At 40.3% G+C, this 20,341-nt stretch overlaps 1 protein-coding gene across 1 annotated transcript in view; it reads left to right on the top strand.

Annotated features, from left to right (window-relative positions):
* Positions 1 to 2,308: 2,308 nt before the first annotated feature.
* Positions 2,309 to 20,341, top strand: part of PRKAR2B (protein kinase cAMP-dependent type II regulatory subunit beta) — a 75,367-nt gene continuing 57,334 nt past the window's right edge. Inside the window, exon 1 of the mRNA XM_041474683.1 lies at positions 2,309 to 2,784. Within this exon, the coding sequence (XP_041330617.1) occupies positions 2,457 to 2,784 (328 nt within the window). The 5' untranslated portion in view covers positions 2,309 to 2,456. The remainder of the gene's footprint in view (positions 2,785 to 20,341) is intronic.

The following is a 20,341-nucleotide window of genomic DNA, read 5'->3' as shown; positions in this document are numbered from 1 at the left end:
GACATAACACATATTTTCGACAGCTGTCCTCCTTATGAGGATTTAAAAGCAATTTAAATATCAACACAAAGTCTTTGGAACAGAAAGCATCTAAGGAAACCAGATGACACCAACTTGAACTACAAAGTTTGCTGCCATCCTTTGAGATACACAAACCTCAAGGTAAGTTTCACTAGACACAAATGTTTTGGGCTGTTTTGAAACTTTTTTTAGAAAGAAGCATTTTTTAGAGTTCTGCCACTTAGGAATCTCTTATTCAAATTATCTGAGTTTTGCATAAAAACATCAAAGGCTGGCTCTTGAGGATGTCTTCAGAGAAGTGATCTCATTTTAAGTCTGGGAGGATGAGAGTCTCCGACAAACTAGGGGAGTCCTTGATTAGATGGCAAAAGACACTATGCTGCTGGTAAATTCCTAGAAAAAAAGACTGCCTTGTCTGGGTATGAGAAAACCCCAGGGATGAAAACTCTTGCAATCCTGGAAGCTTCCATTAAATGGCATATTATATGCTCACAGGACACCTAGTGCCTGGAAGGCACTAATTACTAACTCTTTTCTGCCTGGGGGCTTCCTCAAAGTTTAGATATGTCTCAGGCTGGTCACAAACAGATCAATCCTATCAGTGGTGTGAGAAGGTTTTTAAGCTCCCGAACTTGTGAATGAGCCAGTCTGGCATTTCTAGCTAACCACCCTCCAGAGCGACTGAGCTATGCATCTGTCCGTGATGTACAGGTGTCAGCTCTCCTGCTGCACTTGATTCTCAGCCATTTTCATGGATGTGGCTACCTGCTGCACCAGCAGGGCTTCCAGCAGGCAGCTGTGGTCAGGGCATGCCAGCACTGCGGCACGGCACAAGTGGGGCTGTGCTGGCAGCCCCCTGGACACTGCAGCAGTTCTTAGAGCCTGACGACAGAGCCACCTTCTGCAGTCCAGAGAGAACTCGTGGTCTGCCCCCAGATGACTTAGCTTGACTTTGAAGATGTTCCTCAAGCAGGACAATGCTAAACAACAGTGAATTTAAATTCAAAAAAGTACTTATAATGGCCTGCAGCATAAAACGAAGCCACAAGATGTTGCTTGAAGGTGTTCCACAGCTCCACTAGCAGAGGTGTCTCCTGCCTGTTACAGGGGAGCAATATCACCCACGCAGGCATGGTTTACTCAATTCACTAATTTACCTGGTCTGTAACACTTTGAAGATCAAACTTGTGAACCAAGCTCCATTTGAAAATACATACACAACCAGAATTGGGTTCCATTTGGAAATTAATTAAATTTAAAACTGGCTTTGATATCCCTATCTGTGTGAAAGGTGTCTCAGAGATTGCTGAATTTTGCTGTCACCTTATTTTTTTGAAGTCAGGTCTTTCAGTATCTTGCTACTACAAACTCACATTTGACTGCTTATCTTACCCTAAGCCCTTATGAAGCTCATTGCAAGGCCATTTGAGCAATGCTGAATGTTTAATGAAATCAATTATCAAACAGCCATGTTGTTGCAGCCTTAGACGTTTTAGCAGTTAATTAGCTTGATGCATAAAAATAAGACTCCAACAGACCTTTCTGGAACCCCAAAACGCTGGCCAATGTTCAGAGGTGATAACAAACCAGGGGGGGATGCAGTTTTCATGCATTCCACGGACCTCACTTCCAAAAAGCGTTTAGTGAAGCATTGAAAAACATGGCACCCGTAATTGCTACTTACTCTACTTAAAACATTTAAGCTTCCTGGTGATGACAAGCAGCACCCACTTACCACTGTGCTAAGTAGTCTCTGCAGCATGGCTTGGAAGAGCGTCTATGCTGAGCGTTGGCACTCAGCAGTGTTTAAATTGGACTTCTTCCCCCATTTTTAAGCAATTGTTTCTTTCTCCAGCTAAATTTTTCGTGGACCTTAAACAACCAGCTGACAAAGAGGATGTTCTTGCTAGCACCACATCACCCCTCCCATCCTAAATAATATAGATGAACATAAATCGACAGCACTTCCATGCGTATGAATGATGAGCAGAAGAGCTTTAAGGTGGTGCATGGCCGTGAAAAAGCACAGTAGTAACCAGCTATGAAACGCTACATGCACTGCAGGGACGTGTCCGTTCATCGGGAATCCCGATTGCCAGGGCGGATGCCTGGATACCCCCGCAGGGAGAAGGCGCTCAAGGCTTGGGTCCCCGCAGCGCGGGGGTGGCGGGGGGCTCGGTGCCGGGCGGGGCCGTGCCCCGGCAGGCCAGCCGGTGCGGGGGGCAGAGATGCCCGGCCGTGCCGACCTGCGCCGCCGCCCGCCCCTTCCCGCTGCCCACGGGCGATCCGCCGGGCGCGCCTCGTCCCCCGGGCCGCCGACCCCCGGCCCCGGGCTCTCCCCCCTTCTCCTCCTCCTCCTTCTCCTCCTTCTCCTCTCCCCTTCCCCTCACCCTCCCCCTTCCTGGCCGGGCTGCGCCCCCCCGGCCGGCCCCGGCATGAGCATCTCCATCCCGGCGGGGCTGACGGAGCTGCTGCAGGGCTTCACGGTAGAGGTGCTGCGGAGCCAGCCCGGGGACCTGCTGGAGTTTGCCCTCCAGTACTTCGGGCGCCTCAAGGAGGAGGCGGCGACGGCCAAGGAGGCGGCGGAGAAGGAGCCGAGCGGCCGCAGAGCGGGCACCGGCCATGACAGGGGCACTCAGCCGCCGCGCCGGGGCCCCCCCGACGCCCGCGGGGTCAACTTCGCCGAGGAGCCCATGCAGACCGACTCCGAGAGCGGCGAGGACGAGCAGCCGCCGCCGCCGCCGCCACCGCAGCAGTTCCCGGGTAAGGCTCCCCCGCCTCGCCGGGCCCGGGGATGGGGGCGCGGGGCGGCTCCCGTGGCCGGCGGGGATGCGGTCCCGGCCCGCGGGGTGCGGAGCCCGGGCGCGGAGGGGCGCGGGGCGCGGACGCGGGCAGGGCAGCGGCGGCACCGCGGGCACGGACCGCCCGCGCTGACGCCAAAGAGCGGAGCCCGCGGGAGGCTTCCCGGAGCCCGCGGCAAACTTCAACCTCCCCGGCTTTCCCCTGGTGTTCGCGGTGCTGGGTGTTTGGCATACAGGTATCAGCAGCTGCATCGCTTGTAGCGTGTGAGCCTGTAATAGTCTAGCGAAGGTCTATCTGTATGTTTCCTTTTTATAGGAGCAAATGTGCATTCCGTAATTAGTGCAAGGGTATGAAAACCTCAGAAACCACCTCTCATGGGCACGTTACTGTATTCACGCACTTGATTAAACGCTTTGCGTAGATGTACTTATATGTGTTTTAGAAAGTAGAGCACAATTTGAAACGTAATTTTTTCCTGAAAGCCAGAGTGAGATTTTCTGCATTTAGAAAGGCCTGTGGAACAAGTGTTGCTGTGACAGCAAAGAACATTTGCGGTATCTTTGTGTTTGAAGGTAACACCTCTCTACACGCAGCTAATGACACCTTATCTTTGTGTGGCTGACAGGTTTAATTTAGAGACACTGTCAATCCATCTGCTGCTGTGGGTTATGGGACGGGTAGGAGCTGCCTGAAGGGTGCACAGTGCTTTGTGTCTTGAGCAGGCTGACTGATGGGTCAGTCAGTAAGCTTAGATGGAGAAGAGGAAAGCGTCCAAGCATCTTTATCTTATTTTTTTTTGAGGGTACCTTGAATTGTATCTCATCAGATCATCAAAGCAGTCATCCCTCCAAGTCGTGTTGGAGGTAGATTTACTTAGCAGAGTACAGAAGGCAGTTGTGTGCTAGTAGAGTTTCAGTGCGGGTTTTTTAATGATGTGCTATGTGTGTTTCATCAGGAAATGTAGATAAACAAGTAGGCGTTTAAGAAGTGGGTAAGTTTTCAAAATGCTTCATGTTACCCCATAAGACAGTCGCCATTCTTTTCATCTGTTCTTTGCAGCTATACCCACGTGTATTTAATGAGAAATTGAATCTGTCAATCAGGTTTTGCAGATTTATGTGGCAATTTTAAACTCTAATGCTGATTATGTGAGATTAGTAGAAATTTGAAAATTTACTGTCTTTAAAACCTGAAATGATCGTAATGTGGAAGAAAAAATTATTATCTTAATTCACTAACACTGGATGTGGTCTTTCAAACATTAATTATTCTAACACCACACATTAATTATTCTAACACCAAACAATCTCATTGGTAAATGGATAACTGGAATGTCATATGGAGGGAAGTGCAGAAAAGTAGTTTTATTTATTAATGTGTATGTGTTACATACCTGTAACTTTACAGGGTGCTCTGAGAAGCTTTCTAAGCTTTTTGAATGAATACCAGTAATCAAGATCCTTTTGACAGTCTTTTTGTTGTGATTGTGAAGAGAGAAAGCCATTATTGTCAATATTCTCATTAAGGGACATGCTAGAATCTCTTAGTGTGATGAATTGATTTACTTGTTTGACCAAAACCCTTTAAAATACCACATTTTTAAGCCTAACATATTTTGAACATTTAATTGTATTATGGTTTGTAAATTCTGTCAGTTCAAGTAATTATTAATTAAAAGAAACAAAAAGTGAAAATATTTGTGAAGCCATGTGAAGGGTAATAAGAAGAAACTCATGGTAAATGATTACTAACAGTTTGCTTGTGTATTGTGCAGAAGTGTGTAGTTTAAATTCAAATTTTATGTCTGCCCTGATTATATTCTTCTAAGGTAACATAACAATGCATCCCCTCAGCCTTTTGTTAATAACTGGAGGCATAAAGGCTTGTACTCAAATATTTGTTTAATGGGTTTAGATACCAGTTTAAAAGCATGTTTCTTCTATGCTTTTGCTTTCTGTTTCTAGAAGTAGCAATTCTTAAGAACTGAAGTTTGGGGGAAAGTTTTAAGGTTTTTTTTGCCTTTATGAATTATTAAACTTCTTCTGTATGGCAAATCTGCCCTGTTTGCATCCTTAGGAGAGGGCTATAAATTTGGAAAGTTGATAATCAAATGTAAAATGAAAACCTCTGTGAAGGAGGTCAGACCTGGTGGTGGTATCTTTCCTTTGCTAAAGCCGTACATTTGAAATATCAAACTGACAGTATTCCTTAATTAATTCAATCAGAGCATTGTTGAGCTCTCACTGTAAATGCTCCAAACCTATTTTTTCCCTACCAAATGTTTATAAATACCTACAAGCACTACAGTTGAACTCTTTGTTGGTATTAGTTTTGTCCTTGAAATGTATTTTGGAAGGTACATGAGCATTATCCTGTTTCAGAAATGATGAGCTGAGGCATAAGCTGTGTTAAAAAGAAAAAAACCCTGTACTCGGGATTAAGAGTTATATGTGAACCTTGAATTAAACTCTGTTGGGGTCTCTGCTGTGTCCATTACCTCAGCTGCACAAATCACATGAAGGTAAAAGCAGTTACCTTGTCTGGAGGGAGAACTTTGTTGTATTGGTGTCATGGTTTTGAATTGGCACCTGAAGTTAAGTGACCTCAGAAATGACATCCTTTATGTTCAGAGCATTTAGATTATGCCTTTTGGAGCACACGGTTTAATTTGGGAATGCTTTTCAGGTTTTCTAGTTGATTAATTTGTTTGGTTTTTTTTAAAAAAAAATATTTAATTGTCCTACATGGGTGTATTGGCATTAATCAGTTACAACAACTAATTCCTACTAAAACAAATAGCAGACACTAAATTGAATAGGAAATATACATAAAAATGACCCCTATTTTAGAAAATTTGTCTGACTTTTAGCAGGTCTGAAGTGCATATTAACATTTATTATACTGTGTCTAAAAAATTTGAAAATGCTCATTAAATTATTTGTTCTTTTTACAGTGACTATACTTTTCTTCTGACTTTACCACTTACATGTTGATTTGCAACTTATTTTGATGGGCAATAACCTATGCAATTTGTAACAGTTGTTTTAAAATATTTTCCCTAGATAGAAATAAGTATTTCGTCTAGCCTTAATATGAATTAGTAGAGGAGTTTTTTACCTCAGTGTTTGAGGTAACATTGCTTTTCTTTAAGCTAAAAAATGGGGCTGTATGTATCATTTGGCGAGACATAGCCTCTGTTTACTGTGTTTTTCTTTTGATTTGTTTTACTTCCGTTTGTTTTGGTGTCTTTCTCAGATAGTGGTGTATTTTAACAGGAAAATACTACAGCTGTCCCTCTCCTCCCCCGTGTGCTTCTGTTGGTGTGTTGGTTGCTTTGAGTTCCTTCTTTGAAAACTCGAGCTAGAAATTGCAAGTCTGTATCTCAGCTTAACCCTCTGATTGTGCCTAAATAATATGAGATCACCATTTAGGTAAAACATACATCTTCTACATTACAATACCAATTTTAAAGGCGTGTCTTTATTTATTCATAAAGGCGTGTCTATATGTATTCATTTATTCAGTCTGAAGTGCTTTACAGATGTACTGTTCATAGAAATTTTGAAAAATAGGTAAACTGTAGAAACCAGAAAAAACTGCACAGAACTACAGTTGTGTCACGTGTAGGTAATGGGTAGATTAGAGCAGTGAAGGGGTCAGTAAGGACAAAGGAGCAATATAAAAATACATACAAGTTGCTGTAGGATATCCTTCAATCAGGGGCTGTATAGAAAAGCATATGAATTTCTTATAAGTGTATATATTCAAACTAAAATCTGCAGTATGGTGGATAATGGCTGAAATCGCTACCATCTGATATGTACTTAGCCAACCTTAGAAATGAAGTTTTAATAATTTTTACAGGTCAATCTTTTGAAATGCAGAAAGAAATAAAGCATTATTCATCTGGTTATAAGGACAAACCCAATTGGAGCCAGGCTGGGGCAGCCTTTCTGTGGATGCAATTTGGAAGAGACGAGTTTCCAGCCACAGACCAGTCCCTGGGGAGCATGGCATTGCTGGAGCACTCCTTGGCAAGGCTTTGACACAGATCTCCTTGCAATTTTCTAGACTATACCTGCTGTCCTTCAGAGTATAACATGTGTAAATTAAGTGTTCAGGGTGGGTGTTTGGGAAGAAGATGGATTCTGTGAGGGAAAAGAATTCCAGCTGCAAGAATTCACTGCCTTGCTGGTCCAGTGGGCTTTGGTCAGGGGTTGGTTACTGGCTGCTCTTCTCTATTAGTATACACAGTCACAAAACCACAGAGCTTTCTATCCTTGCTGTAAATCTTAAAAAAAAAGTTCAGATTTTTGAAATAATTGTTTCCAGTATTTTTGACAGGAGCAAACAAAAATATTTTCTTTCTGCAAACAGTTATTTTAGAGAGTAAACCCAAGCAAGTTGGAAGTTGTTTGTGGTTTGTATGTTTTTTTTTAAATTCCTTAATCTGACACAGGTGTTTTAGTCAAGTTGAGAGGTTTGTCATCAAAAAACTTAGTTTGACAAAATTATAAGCAACTAGAAATATGAAGTCATAATATGTACCATTTAGTAGCCTAATGTATCAGATGTGTATCCACTTGTGATTGGAGATGAAAGGAGTACTTTTGACACAACCATTTTTTAAAAAATAAGTATGTTTATATGAATAATTTAGGTGAAATGATAGCAGCCTCCACTCAAAACTATATATGCATCCCTGCTCAAAACTAAGCATGCATGAGTGGAGGTGTCTCTGCTAGCTAATATTTTGTTGAAGATTGTTAAAGTGTGTTGAAGAGAAGCAGGAGACAATTCCAAAGACCTATGGACAGAAAGGTAGTAGAACTATACCAAAAGTATTTGAATTTGTCCTCAGGTTCTTTTTCGCTAAAGAAAAAACGTGGAGATAATTTTGGCTGACTGTTCAGCTTGGGAAAAGAGAAGAGCGTTAATTCAGGATGTATAGGAAGACATAAAATTTTGCTGACATGGGTTTGTAGTGATTGCATTATGAATTATAAGCTATAAGCAATGTCAGGACTAACATTTGCACAGCAACGCTCAGTTTCTTGCTTGTATCACGTCTGTTTCAAAGGAAAACTTGCTTCCTCAGGAACTCTCTAGGAATATTGTTTCACTTGCTGACTTCATTTCAGTTTCCCAAAGAAACCTTGTATTTTTTGTTCCCTGTGTTTACTCTTGTTTATGCATTTAGGTGAATGTAAAAAACCAATTTATTTCCCTGCTTGGTAAGAGAATAAATATTAATCTCTGGACATTAAGAGAGTGTGTGTTTTTAGAAAGCACTCCTACAGCATTATGACCCAGTGCTTGTGACCTGCACAGAGGTGCTCCGTGCATCTGTCAGGAAGTTAAGCTTGATTTAATACCTGTATATCTCATGGTTTATTCCAAGTCTGTTATGCAAAAGTATTGCGTTGTGTTCTCTGGTTCTGTCCAGTTCCCTCAGTCTGTGTGAAATGTACCTAAACAGTCAAATCTCTGCAGACTTATTGGCCTTAGCTGCTCCTGTAAATCTGGAACATATGGTTTGGAAATGACACATTTAGGTCACAAGGTACAGATTAGTCAAGGTACAGGCTGCTGCTGCACTTCTGGTTTTCAAATATCAAAGATGACCTCTAGATTGGGAAATTTCATTTGTTGGGACAGTGATGAAAGAAACAAGAAGGCAAGGTGGAAGGCAGGACCTGGAGGAAGAAAAGGAGTCAGTGTGTGGTAAGGAAAATACAAAGGTAAAAACAAGAGGAAGGAGGAGATACAGAGCTGAGATAAGGGGGGAAAGATAAAAGAATCGACAGCACATGTGAGAAAGCACATGAAATTCTCCACCCTTATTTTTCTACCCAGCTATAGCTTATTTTTCTACCCAGCTATTGCTGTTTCAAATTTATGTCCTGAATTTTCTACTGAAATTTTGTTTGGCTTATAAATATAATTCAGAAGAGCATAAACAGAGCTTAACTAAAACCGGTGGTCAATGGATGGTATGGATGTGAATTTGGTCATCTGATGCTGAGAGATCTGTTAAATGTTTTGACATGGTCGTCTCTCATATTGCCATGTCCGAAGCCTTGTAACACTTGCATTTTCATTAAAGTTTCAACTCAGGTTTTTTTATGGAGGATCCAGAATAGTTTCAATGACTTTCTGTTTTAAAAAAATCATAGCAGTGGTCATTATGAAGAAAGTCAGCAGGCACATGGGTACAGCTGCCACCTTCTTGGCTAAGAGAGCCAAGATGGTGCTGATGAAGAAATGAAATGTTGTACAGTACATAACAGACAGGGTGAAATGTCCCTACTTTTAATGCTTAATACAAGTCACAGTGGTTGTTTCAAGTGGTTATTTTAATGGAAATGCCTTAAAGTCACGCTGTAGTGTAACTATTACCAACCTAGGTTTGAAATCCTATGATGAGCTTCAAGTGAATGTAATTATACAGTAGTTCTGTGCTTTAAAAAGGTTAGCAATTTTTAAAAAGTGAATGAAGGAGGGAGAAAAATTTGAGAAAAAGAGCCATTAAAAATGGCTCAATGTTCTCTGCTTCTGGAAGAGGTCTTGATATACATAAATTGGAAGAAGAGGTGATTTTACCAGGCATGATACATTTATCACATAGTCTGTTTGATACTGTTGCTTGTTTTATGGATGTGGGTGCATAAAAGATGAACTCTGTGTATACGTGAATTACTAGATGCTAGATAAACCTGTCAAAAGAAATAAGCTTGTCTATAAGTAAATATTAACATAAACATCCATCAGTTAGGGTATTGTTTGAAAGTAATCTTATGAGAATTCTAAAGAAAATACTTTTCCCCCCCTTTTCTTTGGGACATTGGATGATGATACTGGTATGTCTGGATAGCTTTATATGGGGTTTATTACTGAAACCCCTTATCCTTTCAGGGAACCCTTTTAGGCTAACCCTTCCACATGCTGGGTAGGAATGATCACCCATTTCCTGCATGGAACTGAGGAGGATATTTTGATCATGATAAGTAATTAGAAACTTGGGGTTTATTTAATCTTTGTCTTTATTGAATACATTTTTTGGTCTGTGGATCGGTTTTCACTCATAGTACTAAACAAGACTTTGTTGAAGAGGGTGAAATTTGGCTTTGAGTGTGCTTTGTTTTCTCTTCATTTTTTACGTTTCTAATTGACTGGTGTTATTACACTTTTCCTTGCAGAAAAGCATCATGTTTGTCAATTTAGTTTTTCATTAAAAAATATGAGGAGCTCTGTTTCAATTTTTTGTGCATTTAGTGATAAAAATAGCAGAAGTACTCACAGAGAATTTCTATTTGCAGTTTCTAGGCAGTGTAGTAGACAAATCCAGATTTATATCAATGCAGCAAGTAACCCAGAAGACACACAGTTTTGGGGTTACATAAAAAAGATTATGGTAATCAAATGTCCAGCATTTCCAATGATACCATGTCATACAAAAGCAGGAGAGGTCTGAAATGAAGGGGGATGGAGACAGGCAAGGGTGCCTGAAGTGCATAGGAGTAAAATGCAGATTGTAGGTGCAAGGTATCCTCAGAATGAACTGTACCACAGCCATATGGCAGTTTGCCACCCTTTCCATAAATGGCATCCTTTTAGCATTGCCGCTCAGAAAAGTAATTTGTGGACCACAGATAAAATAAGGAAATTATAAAGAATAGAACAACTTAAAAAATCCAAATTTTAATTTAATCAGCCTTGCCTTATTGTGCTATAACACTGTGGATAATGGAAGGTAGAGTTGTAAAAAGCATGCTGTAACAACAGAAAGTGTTTTTCACTTATGTGTTTGACTCTTAAATTGCTTAATGAGGTTAAGAAAAAAAATCATCAGGGCAAGAACTTGAAGCTGAGAGCTTGAGCAGGTACAGGCTGATAATGAGAATGGATGTTTTACACATACAGTTTCAGTTATGTGACTGAAGTGGTTTCTGTAAAGCTGGGCTAAAAGGGACAATTAGTAAATATTATGAAGACTTCCTGAGTGGAAGGTCTAGAAAATTGCTATAGAAAATAGATTTTGAAAGGAGAAGTAACATGATCTTTCCTGCTCAGTCATTCCATTTACCATCCTGCTTGTATAAAGATTTTTATAACAGCGTCAATCCCTTCTGAATCCCTGTGATGCAGATGTCAAACATGTTTTTATAAATAGTGGTAGTGTTTTCATATTGTACCTTTTTAGCAGAGATGTCCATTGTAAAGCATACCAGATAGGAAGAAAATAAATCCTTGCCCAACACTGGAAAGAAAACATTCCTTGCAAAGCCTCAGTGTAGACTATAAATAAAAGATGTACTGAATTCTTGGTGTTGGGATGAATACAAGCTGGAACCGAGCACAAGCATTCAGACTTGCCTGCCCAAGCACACAGACTGAAATTCTTGGTGTGTTTTCCCAATCTGACTGTAATGATAGTTTGTAATGCTAGTGTGAAAACCAAAATTCAATGCCGTGGGTTGTAAGGCATTTGTAAGTGTTGCAGGAGGTGGGTTCAGTTGAACTCAAGCTGTCCATGACAGCTTTGCTCTGGCCTTTTTTGGGTGACCTCACATATGAATATATATTGTCACTGCACTGATCTGGTCCTTCCAATTTGTTCCCCATTATTTTTACCACTGAAATTGTTCCCTTTTAGATCCTCTCTCTGAAGCTATCACACTTTTCATTGATGCTGGAGAACTCCATCTTTGGGCCAGTAATTGCCTTTGCTAAAAAATGCAGACTAATACCACAAGTACTTGAAATTAAGTCCTTTATTAAGAATTTTTGCTATTTAATATCTTGGAAATAAATGTCTAAAATCTAGTAAATATGTTTAAGTATTCCTCCTGTTTTAACAAGGGTTAATATGACAAAAAGTCTGTCTAATAGAGGCTGGAATTGTCCTGAGATTTCTTGTTCTCTTCCAAAACAATGTTTGTGATACTCATCACACTTGCAGTCAGAAACAATTATATGTGCTATAGACCTCTATCAAAATTTTATTAAGACTTCAAACAAAGTGTTTTCTACTATTGTAATAAATCCATTTTTTCATCATGAATGAGTTTTGAAAGTTGCATATTCTTAATAAATTATGATATTAAGCAAGGAGGGAGAGGTTTATTTTTTGTCCCCAGTTATGCCTAATTTCTACTCAAATTGAGACGTTAGGATCTGGTAGCTTTATCGATCTGTTTCTTCATGAGTCTCTTTAGTACTAGACCCAGTCATCATTTTATCTTTAGTTCTATTTTTGGGGTTTTTATTTTTCAGTTCTGAACTCACAGTGCTTTTTCTCTCCAGCCATTTTGCTCAATAACTTTGAGTAACGTTCAGGCATCTTTCTCTAAAACCCATCTTTTAGCTGATAATTTATCTCTCTCTACTGGTTTTTAATAGGTAGGCTAAACATGAGAAACTTTGATTTAGCCTTCACCACTACAATATTTAAGCATCTGTGAGGTAATTTAAATACAAAGTTAACAACCTGCCTTCCTTCCTGTTGCTTCAGCCTACAAGAAATATTGTTTAATGCCTAATGCACATATAAAAATTGTTTGAAAGAAGATAGATGGTTATTTATTCTTAGATACTACTAACTTCAATTCGTGTTAAAAAATTCATCTGCAGTATTTTTCTGCATGTCTCCCTTGCTAATCTGTCAGTTTTCCCCTTCTATTGAAATGTAGCTGCTGCTGGCAGTTGAGGTGGGAGTAGATGTAGATTAATTTCCATTATCCACCTTGCAAAAAGAAGTAATTTGTTCTTCTGGTTTTACCTTCTTAGTATCAGGAATAAAATGGAGTCTCTGATTTAAATGCACCATAATTTACTGTCTATCTGGAATGTATTGTCATGTGAACATGGCTCATCTGTAATTACTTCAGTTTATGGCCTCAAAAAAATGCAAAAAAGAAGAGGAAGAATGTCATACTTTCTTCAAGTCCATCCTTCAAATTATTTCATTAAGCACAGGTGCAGGGTTTGGGACGTATAGGGAGACTGAGAAGTCTTGGGAAATCTAATCAAAGAACAGTTGGAGCTTGTAAGAGAAAGCTATGCTTTCCATGCAAATATGTGGGTGTTTGTCCTCTTCTCTGGCTTTGTGTTTGGGAATTCTAGGCATTTCTTGACAAAAACTTCTGTAATACTGCTAAAAAGACCTGAGTTTCACGCTACTGCCAAAATTGGATGTCATTGATCCATTTCCACCAAAGAGAGTTTTCCTGGGAAGCTTATATGGAGCACAAAAGTACAGCAGTGTGTTGCAACCTACTTCTTCTATCTCGACCTTTTTTTTGGCTGAAGGATCTTTCTCATGCACTGGAATAAAAAACCAAAAACCTAAAAACCAACAAACAGTGAAAAGAAACAAATGGTAGTAGGAGATAGTAAGAGACAGTAAGAAAAATTTCATCTTTTGCTTGCTGTTGCAAAGTGTTTTGTTTTCCTTCTTTTGCCTTATTTTTTTTTTTTTTTTTTTTTTTTCAGTATGTGAAATTAAGAAGGTTGCTTTGTCTACTCTTTATCCAGAAGCTCAGTCAGGGGCTAAGATCCATTTCCCATGTTTGGAGATAAAGTATTATTTGCAGTTCTGTTTGGGAGTAATGGGAGATAAATCACAGAAATGTGTGTGGCCACCCTTCACAGTGGAAAGGAGGCAGGTTAATATTTACAATTGTAGCAGGACCCTCGCTGTCTCCATAGCTGTGACACCAGGTAATACGGGACCATCTGGGACTGAGCTGATGTCAGGTGCATGTATAGGCTTTTCAAAAAAGGAGACAAGTATCCAGATCATTGTAGTCATCTTGGTGTCAGCTTGTACCTCATATTACTGAAATACGCTTTTTCATGTTAGTAAAATGTTTTTATGTCTAACTCTGGAAGAATTCTGCCACTATATCATCTGGATCCTTGACAGAATCAAAACTAGACGTGCAAATGAGCTTCAGAATGACATCCTTAAATCCTACAGGTTAAGGAGAGTATTAGTGCTTCTCCCTAATAGAGCAGGCATTTATTGCCTCTATTTATTGCCTCTATTTATTGCATCTATTGCCTCTTCTAGCTAGGAGGTGACAGACCCAAGTCCCTTTTCTGGGAGCTGGCCTGTGGTCCCAGCCCACAGCAGGGATCTGTCCCAGCAGGCTCTGTTAGAGACCCCATTGGCATGGCACAAGGAGGGCATCATTCCACTGCCATGGGGCAATTTAACCATTAAGCAAAACTATTTTTGCTCTTAGTATGAGCCTAGAGTTTTCTGTGCTTGCTAAGATGTGTTTAGCTTCTGAGAAAGCAGTTATATTTGGGGCTGTGGTCAGTATGATGCCATTTGATGTGTCACCTTTGGCGTCTATTGCAATGTCGTTTTCAGTGAGTTTCTTTATTTTTTTTAAAGTTTTGATGTTTAATTTGCTGAAGTTATTATACAGGTGCTTGCGAAGAGCTAATAAAACTGACTACACAGCTCTGAACGAACAAACTGGCACGAGCCTTCTTTGTTTCTTTAAATCACAGTGTGAATTTATTCCAGCACTGGCTGGTTGGTCTGGTGTCCCGGGGTGACTTTGTGACGCTTGTGTTATCCCCAGTTTCTGTTCTGGTTGTGCTGGATGGAAGTTCTGCCCCTGTGGGGCCGGTTCTGGGGCGAGGCCGGGCAGCAGGAGCGCGCGGTTCGCCCTCAGGAGCGGCGCTCCCTGCTCCGCATTCCCGCTGCTGGGCCGCGCTGCCTGCAGCACGGACAGACAGCGGGACACAGCTCTGCTCTGCTTCGGCTGGCTTTCGCTCGGGCAGAGACGTTCCCTGCACTCTGGCTTTTCCTTTTCTTGGAGCTGTTCAGGCCTGCTCTGCACTGAACAGCCGAAGGGCTCCAGGAGCTCCCCCCTGGGCCCAGCAGGGCCGGGGCCGCGGCATTTCCAGCGCAGGAGGGACGGAGAAGAGACTGAGCGAGCCCAGAGTTTGCCATCCCTTCAGAACAGCGAGAGGGTGTATTGTTTAATATTATTCATTTTTTATGCTTGTGGATGCTTTGCTTGTTAAATTTATAGTTTTTTTCCACTTTTCTCCAAGGAAATATTTTCCTGAACCAGTAGGGGGAAGGGCTTGAATCTGCTTTCTAGAGGGACCCCTTTTGTAGTTTCCTCCCAAATTTGCCCTAAACCAGGACACATGGGTTCAGTTCAGCTGGGATGAAAACAACCCAGCTTGATGGCCTGAAAGAGGCAGTGGGTGTATGGCATGGGGCGTGTATTGTACCCTTACAGAGCTGAGTCTGATTCAGGAATTGAATCGGGAATGATTGCACTCCTAAAGGTGCACTGCAGTGTTCGGGTGGAGGAAGCACCTGAGTGTCTGGTTCAGTGCCATCTAGTACTGGCATTGAGAATGTCTAGTACTGATCAGCTGGCACGCCAAGACTGAATTTATGTGACCTGTCCTTCAGGGTAGGTACTGGTTTGGTAGCTTCTATTTTTCACATATTATGAGAAACTTCTTTCCTTTGAGGCTTTTCTCATTGTTAAATTCAATTGAAATTGGTAGAGCAAGTTCAGATTTTTATTTTGTTAAGGAATTTGTGTATCACTTGCAAAATGAAATTGCCCTTGCTTGTTTTCAGTGTTGGAATGCCTTCTGCTGAAAGCAATTTAAAATTGACAGGCAAGGTTCTGTGGAACAACACTCTTTCTAAATATCAAGAGTAGAAATGTAATTGCTGTGACACTTGGAGTTACCTGACTGTGACTGATGCTTGGAAAGTAACAGGAGCCTGGTTATTGCTGAAAATACTTAGATGTATTGCTTAGATGCTTTTGTTTAGTTTTCATTTGGAAAATATACAAAGGTCAGAGTGTAAACACATGTGCTGCTTTAAAAATGTAAAGACTGAGCCAATAAGATGTACACATTTATTCCGGAAACCCTACTTTATATTTAGTTCTAGCTAGGAACTGACATTGTTTAACTTGTGCTCTGCATTCCAAGACAAAACAGTTTATAGAGCTGTAGAACTACTTTTTTTCCAGACGAAAGGATGAATTTAGCTTTCCTTTTAGCTAGAGCCTTTAATACAGTACATTTTAGCTATAATTTTTTCCCCCTCTAAAACTAGCCTCATGCCTTTCTTGCACAAAGTGTGTTTTAGAGGTTGAGCAGTTGCAAGGTTTTCTAAGGATAACTTCTCCCTGTGTAGTTATTTGATATGGGGTTCTGTGTTCCTAGAGTGAGGATCAGATCATATAACTGTGCTTAAAGGAGTGAAAGAAGATTGAAGTTTTGTAGTTGGATAGTTACACAAATTCCAGTGAGAATGTGAGGTGAAACTTGGCACTGGATACAAAACTGTCGCTCTTTTCCTGTTTGTATCAAAAGAAATTTTAATCATACTTCTCAGTTTTAAAAAAGTGCTTTTGGTGATCAGTAGTTTTGATATCTAAGATAATATGTTACATTTATTTGACTGTGTTTTCTGTTGTCAGATCATACATGTTTTATGGCAGTGGTTTGATTTCTGAGTAACTTCTTGTTTTAAAAGCAAAAAGGAGAGCTTTGATGTGGAGGTGTGAAACAAATGAAAAAGGCATGTTTTTCAGAATTACTGGCACGTCTGTAAAACTGGCTAGTGATAATCTATAATACTTACAGAAATTTTAAGGTCATGATGCAGGAACCCCTACTCTGCCTATGAAACTATATGCTATAGGAAATACATACTTGTCTGTTTTTAATAACCTGGCCTGATGAAGCTCTTGTAGTCCATCAAATTAGTGATAAAAACATTTTTAAATGATTATATAGGGTGTAGTATAGTAACTGAGGGTAACGTCCCATATCCTACCAGTCATAAGAAATACTTAAAAATTGTGGGGAAAAAAATTATTTTAATACTCTGTCGGTCTGGATGAAATCCACAAGACAAAAGAATTTGGACTGAAGGCTAAGTTTTTGTCTATTCTAATCTCACCACTTGATAACTATCCTTTAAGGAGGAAGAATGATCCACAAATTAAAAATAGGGCTCGGAGAGTTAGGACAAATTTGGTTAAATGTTCGTGTGTGTCACAGCCTTGCTGTGTGCCTTTGAGTGGTTTGCACTAGTGCCTGTAAATTGGCAGAGTGGAATATTTGCCATTCCCAGCTTGCTGGGATCTTGTAGCAGTATGTGTGTGAAGGATTGTGAAGGGCTCATGTGTCATTGTTTGCCTACAATACTTAAACAAACTTTTGTATCTTTGGACTACAGAGCCCAGGGCCCAGTTGATGCTAGAATTTATGAAATTTTTATCTGATGTAATTTTTTTCTGGCCAAATACAGAAAATGGTGGGTTTATCTTTGATCAAAATGTGCAAGAATACCTGAGCAATCAGCAAAGCCCCTGTAAACAGAGGAGACCTATATGATTTGTTTAGGCTACAAAGATTGCCCTTTAAAGTGTAATAAACCTGAGACTGCATTACTTGATGTTCCTAACTCATTTTGTCATTTACCAAGTTGTTTATACAAAAGGTTCCTGTGGCTGTTAGTATGGGCTCCTGCCAGATAACTATTACAGAATCCTGCCTTCAACCATGTGCTCTTCAGGTCACATTTAACATAAAGGTCATGCATCAACTCTGCCTATAAAAGGTGGATAAATTTTTAGTTTTAAGTCACCATCTTTTCTTAAAAAAAATTGTCTGCTTTTGTAACTTCGTGTTTTTTTTGAAAAATCCACTATTAGGACAAAAAGTGTTCATCTTTTTTCAAGTTTTCAAGTGTTCATCTTTGTTCAAGTTTTTTTCTTGCCCAAAATAATCTCCTCATCTTCTCTTGTAGTAAACTAATGTGAATGCTGGGAATGTAACTGAAAAGCAGTATTTATCCTGATTCATGAACTGAGTGTCCTTTAATTTCAGAAACTTCCTAAAGCAGTCTGTGGGTTTTGGTTTTTTTTTTTTTCTTTTTTTGAGAAAGCAAGACAAATGTTAGAAAATTCCAATTTAATTTACAAAAATTGATTGGTTTATTTTTTTCTGCAGAGAGTTTAATGTAAAGCATGCATGTTCCAGTAAATTAAAGAGGAAACTCCAGCATATCTTTATGGATACTTGAATATCCAGATCACTAGGCCAGTCTGCTTTTTAGCATGCTTGTTTGCACATTGTCTTGGCTTCAAGAGAAGATTTTTTAGTGCTTGCCCTTGGAATATGGCATAGCCTGGAAAGTAGGGCATTTTTTTTTTCAGAGGTGTGAGTTGCTAGTCTGCCATGTACCTAGTCAGGCAGTGTTTTGTTTTCTTTTTTTAATGCACTCTGGACATTTTCTGTTTACCTGCTCTAAAAGAAATAGAATTTATTGAAAGGTGTGTAGGTTGTGGGAAGACTATCAGGACAAGTAGCAATTTATCATACACAGATTAAAGCATTTCTGCCATTTCCCAAAGTAGAGAGTCAGAGCAATATTCCAGATTATCTGCATCTGCTAGTCTGCCTTTATTCTGCCTCTGTATATTCCTGTTCAGTGCCCAAATCTTGGATTGTATTCCCAGGCAGGGTAAGTGTAAATAGACAATTTGAAATTGTGTTGGACTTCTTGGGTGGGTCTACAGGAAAGGAGTCTTTGGGTCATAACCCGTGACATTTGCTGTGGTTGGTTGTAGCTGTATTTCAGGTAGTGGTGTCATGATCACATGCAATTTTGCTATGGAATCTGAAGTGGAAGCATAGTAGGTTTTTTTGCTGTTTTGTTTTTGGGTGGGTTTTTTTTGTTTAGTTTTTGTTTGTTTGGTTGGTTTTTTGTTTTGCTTTTTTTTAAGCCCTCTGTTGGAAGACCATTGTTTTATGCCAAGAATTATTTAACTGCCTGATGACTAATCAGCCTGTTGGAGAGTTTTGCTATCAAGAGTCATGGAAAGTTGGCCCCTGCTAGGAATCTCACAGATAGTTACTGAAGGAATCAGGACAATGTTCTCAAGCGTCCCTCACCAGGGAAAGAACAAAATGAGTGTGAAAGTGACTGTGATGCTGAAGTTTACTTTCAGGAGATGCAACTTTTCAAGTGCTGCCCAAACTATTGAGCAAAATGGAGAAATGCTGAAAAATCCACTACTTCCATTACTAGACATTTCTGAATGTGATCCACAAGTAATGGAGCTGAAAGACATAATTTGATTTAGTTTGCATTGTGGAGTGCTTTTAATGTTACTGCAGTATCAAGAAAATAAATTATAGAAGGTACATCTTTGTATCTGTACTTTGACTACCCCTTTTCCCAGGGAATGTTGTTCGGGTGCTGCCAGTAATCTCTGTTTCACGTTAACACAACAGAAGGTACTGAAATAAATTGGTGTCTGCAGTTTTCTTTGCCACTCCTCAGCTCACTTGCATGAGTTGATTTGTTCAGGACGGAAAAGGCATGTCCTGTTCATCTGTCTGTAGGGTCAGTTCAGCTGTGGGAGCTCTTTGACCTCTCCATTCTCTTGAAAAAATGAGTTATTTGCCCTCAAAGATTCCATAATTAAGAATGGGTAGGAAGCAGTTTGAGAATAAAGACTAGATACATAAAGGGGCTCCAGTGGCAATATTTGGCATCATTATGCACAAATTACACCTTTGGGGCACAAAAATCTCCTCACCAAGTCAGGGTATAGTCCTGGGATGTTCTGAGCTGTTACTGTGGAAGAGAAAAGCAGTCTGATATGAGTGAAGGCCTGGAAAAATATGCTAAATGAAGGCATTATACCAAATATGTACTATGCTAGCTGTTGTTTGCCTCTTGGCACTGGGACAGTCACATGCAGCAGCTTGGGTCTGTGTTTGGTCATGGTCATATAAATGTACATATTGTGCTGTGAGTTGCAACATGTTCTGCATGCCTACATTTGTTAGAAGAGGGAGCGACAGCAGGGTAACATGTTTGAAAACTGAGAGCTAACCATTCCAGGAGGAATTTCAGGATCAGGATGGTGTGATCATGGAGATGAGTCCCATGCTTTGTTTGCTCTTTGGTCAGTTGTTAGACATCACAGTGGGTCCTCACAAGGGAATGGGTCTAAGTCCTGCCTGGTCACTTGGAAAGTAGCTATCCCTAATTACCACCATTCTTTACCTGCCCAGTTCAGGGGAGAACAACTCCCAGCTGTTCAGTTTTGGAGATGCCATTTGTAAGATCCTCAGTTCATTGTTGACAGCATGATATGTTGATGTGGTGCTCCTTTGTGTCATTCTTTATCAATAGAGAGAACAAAAATTTGTTCTATTTTAAGTCACAGTAGCTCATTGTTGATGGATTTTTCTTGTTATTTGCATTCCTTCAGTTGCTCTGGGAGATCTCACATATCTTCAGCAGCAGCAGATTGCATTGCTGCTGAAGCAATGTCAACAGGCCAGCATGCAGCTACCTCAAAAATTAAGCCTGTGTAGATTTGTGGAGGCACTTAGGTATCGCTGTCACCAGGGATTCTTTGGTGAATTTCTCTATGCTCTTCCATGGCTCGTACAGACATTGATTAAAGTCAACCTGAACCACACCTGGGGT

The sequence above is a fragment of the Pyrgilauda ruficollis genome, unplaced genomic scaffold, assembly GCF_017590135.1.
Source record: "Pyrgilauda ruficollis isolate IOZ18807 unplaced genomic scaffold, ASM1759013v1 scaffold33, whole genome shotgun sequence".
Classification (NCBI taxonomy): Eukaryota; Metazoa; Chordata; class Aves; order Passeriformes; family Passeridae; genus Pyrgilauda; species Pyrgilauda ruficollis.
The sequence above is the reverse complement of the archived record's forward strand: the minus strand, read 5'-3'. Positions and strand labels throughout refer to the sequence as shown.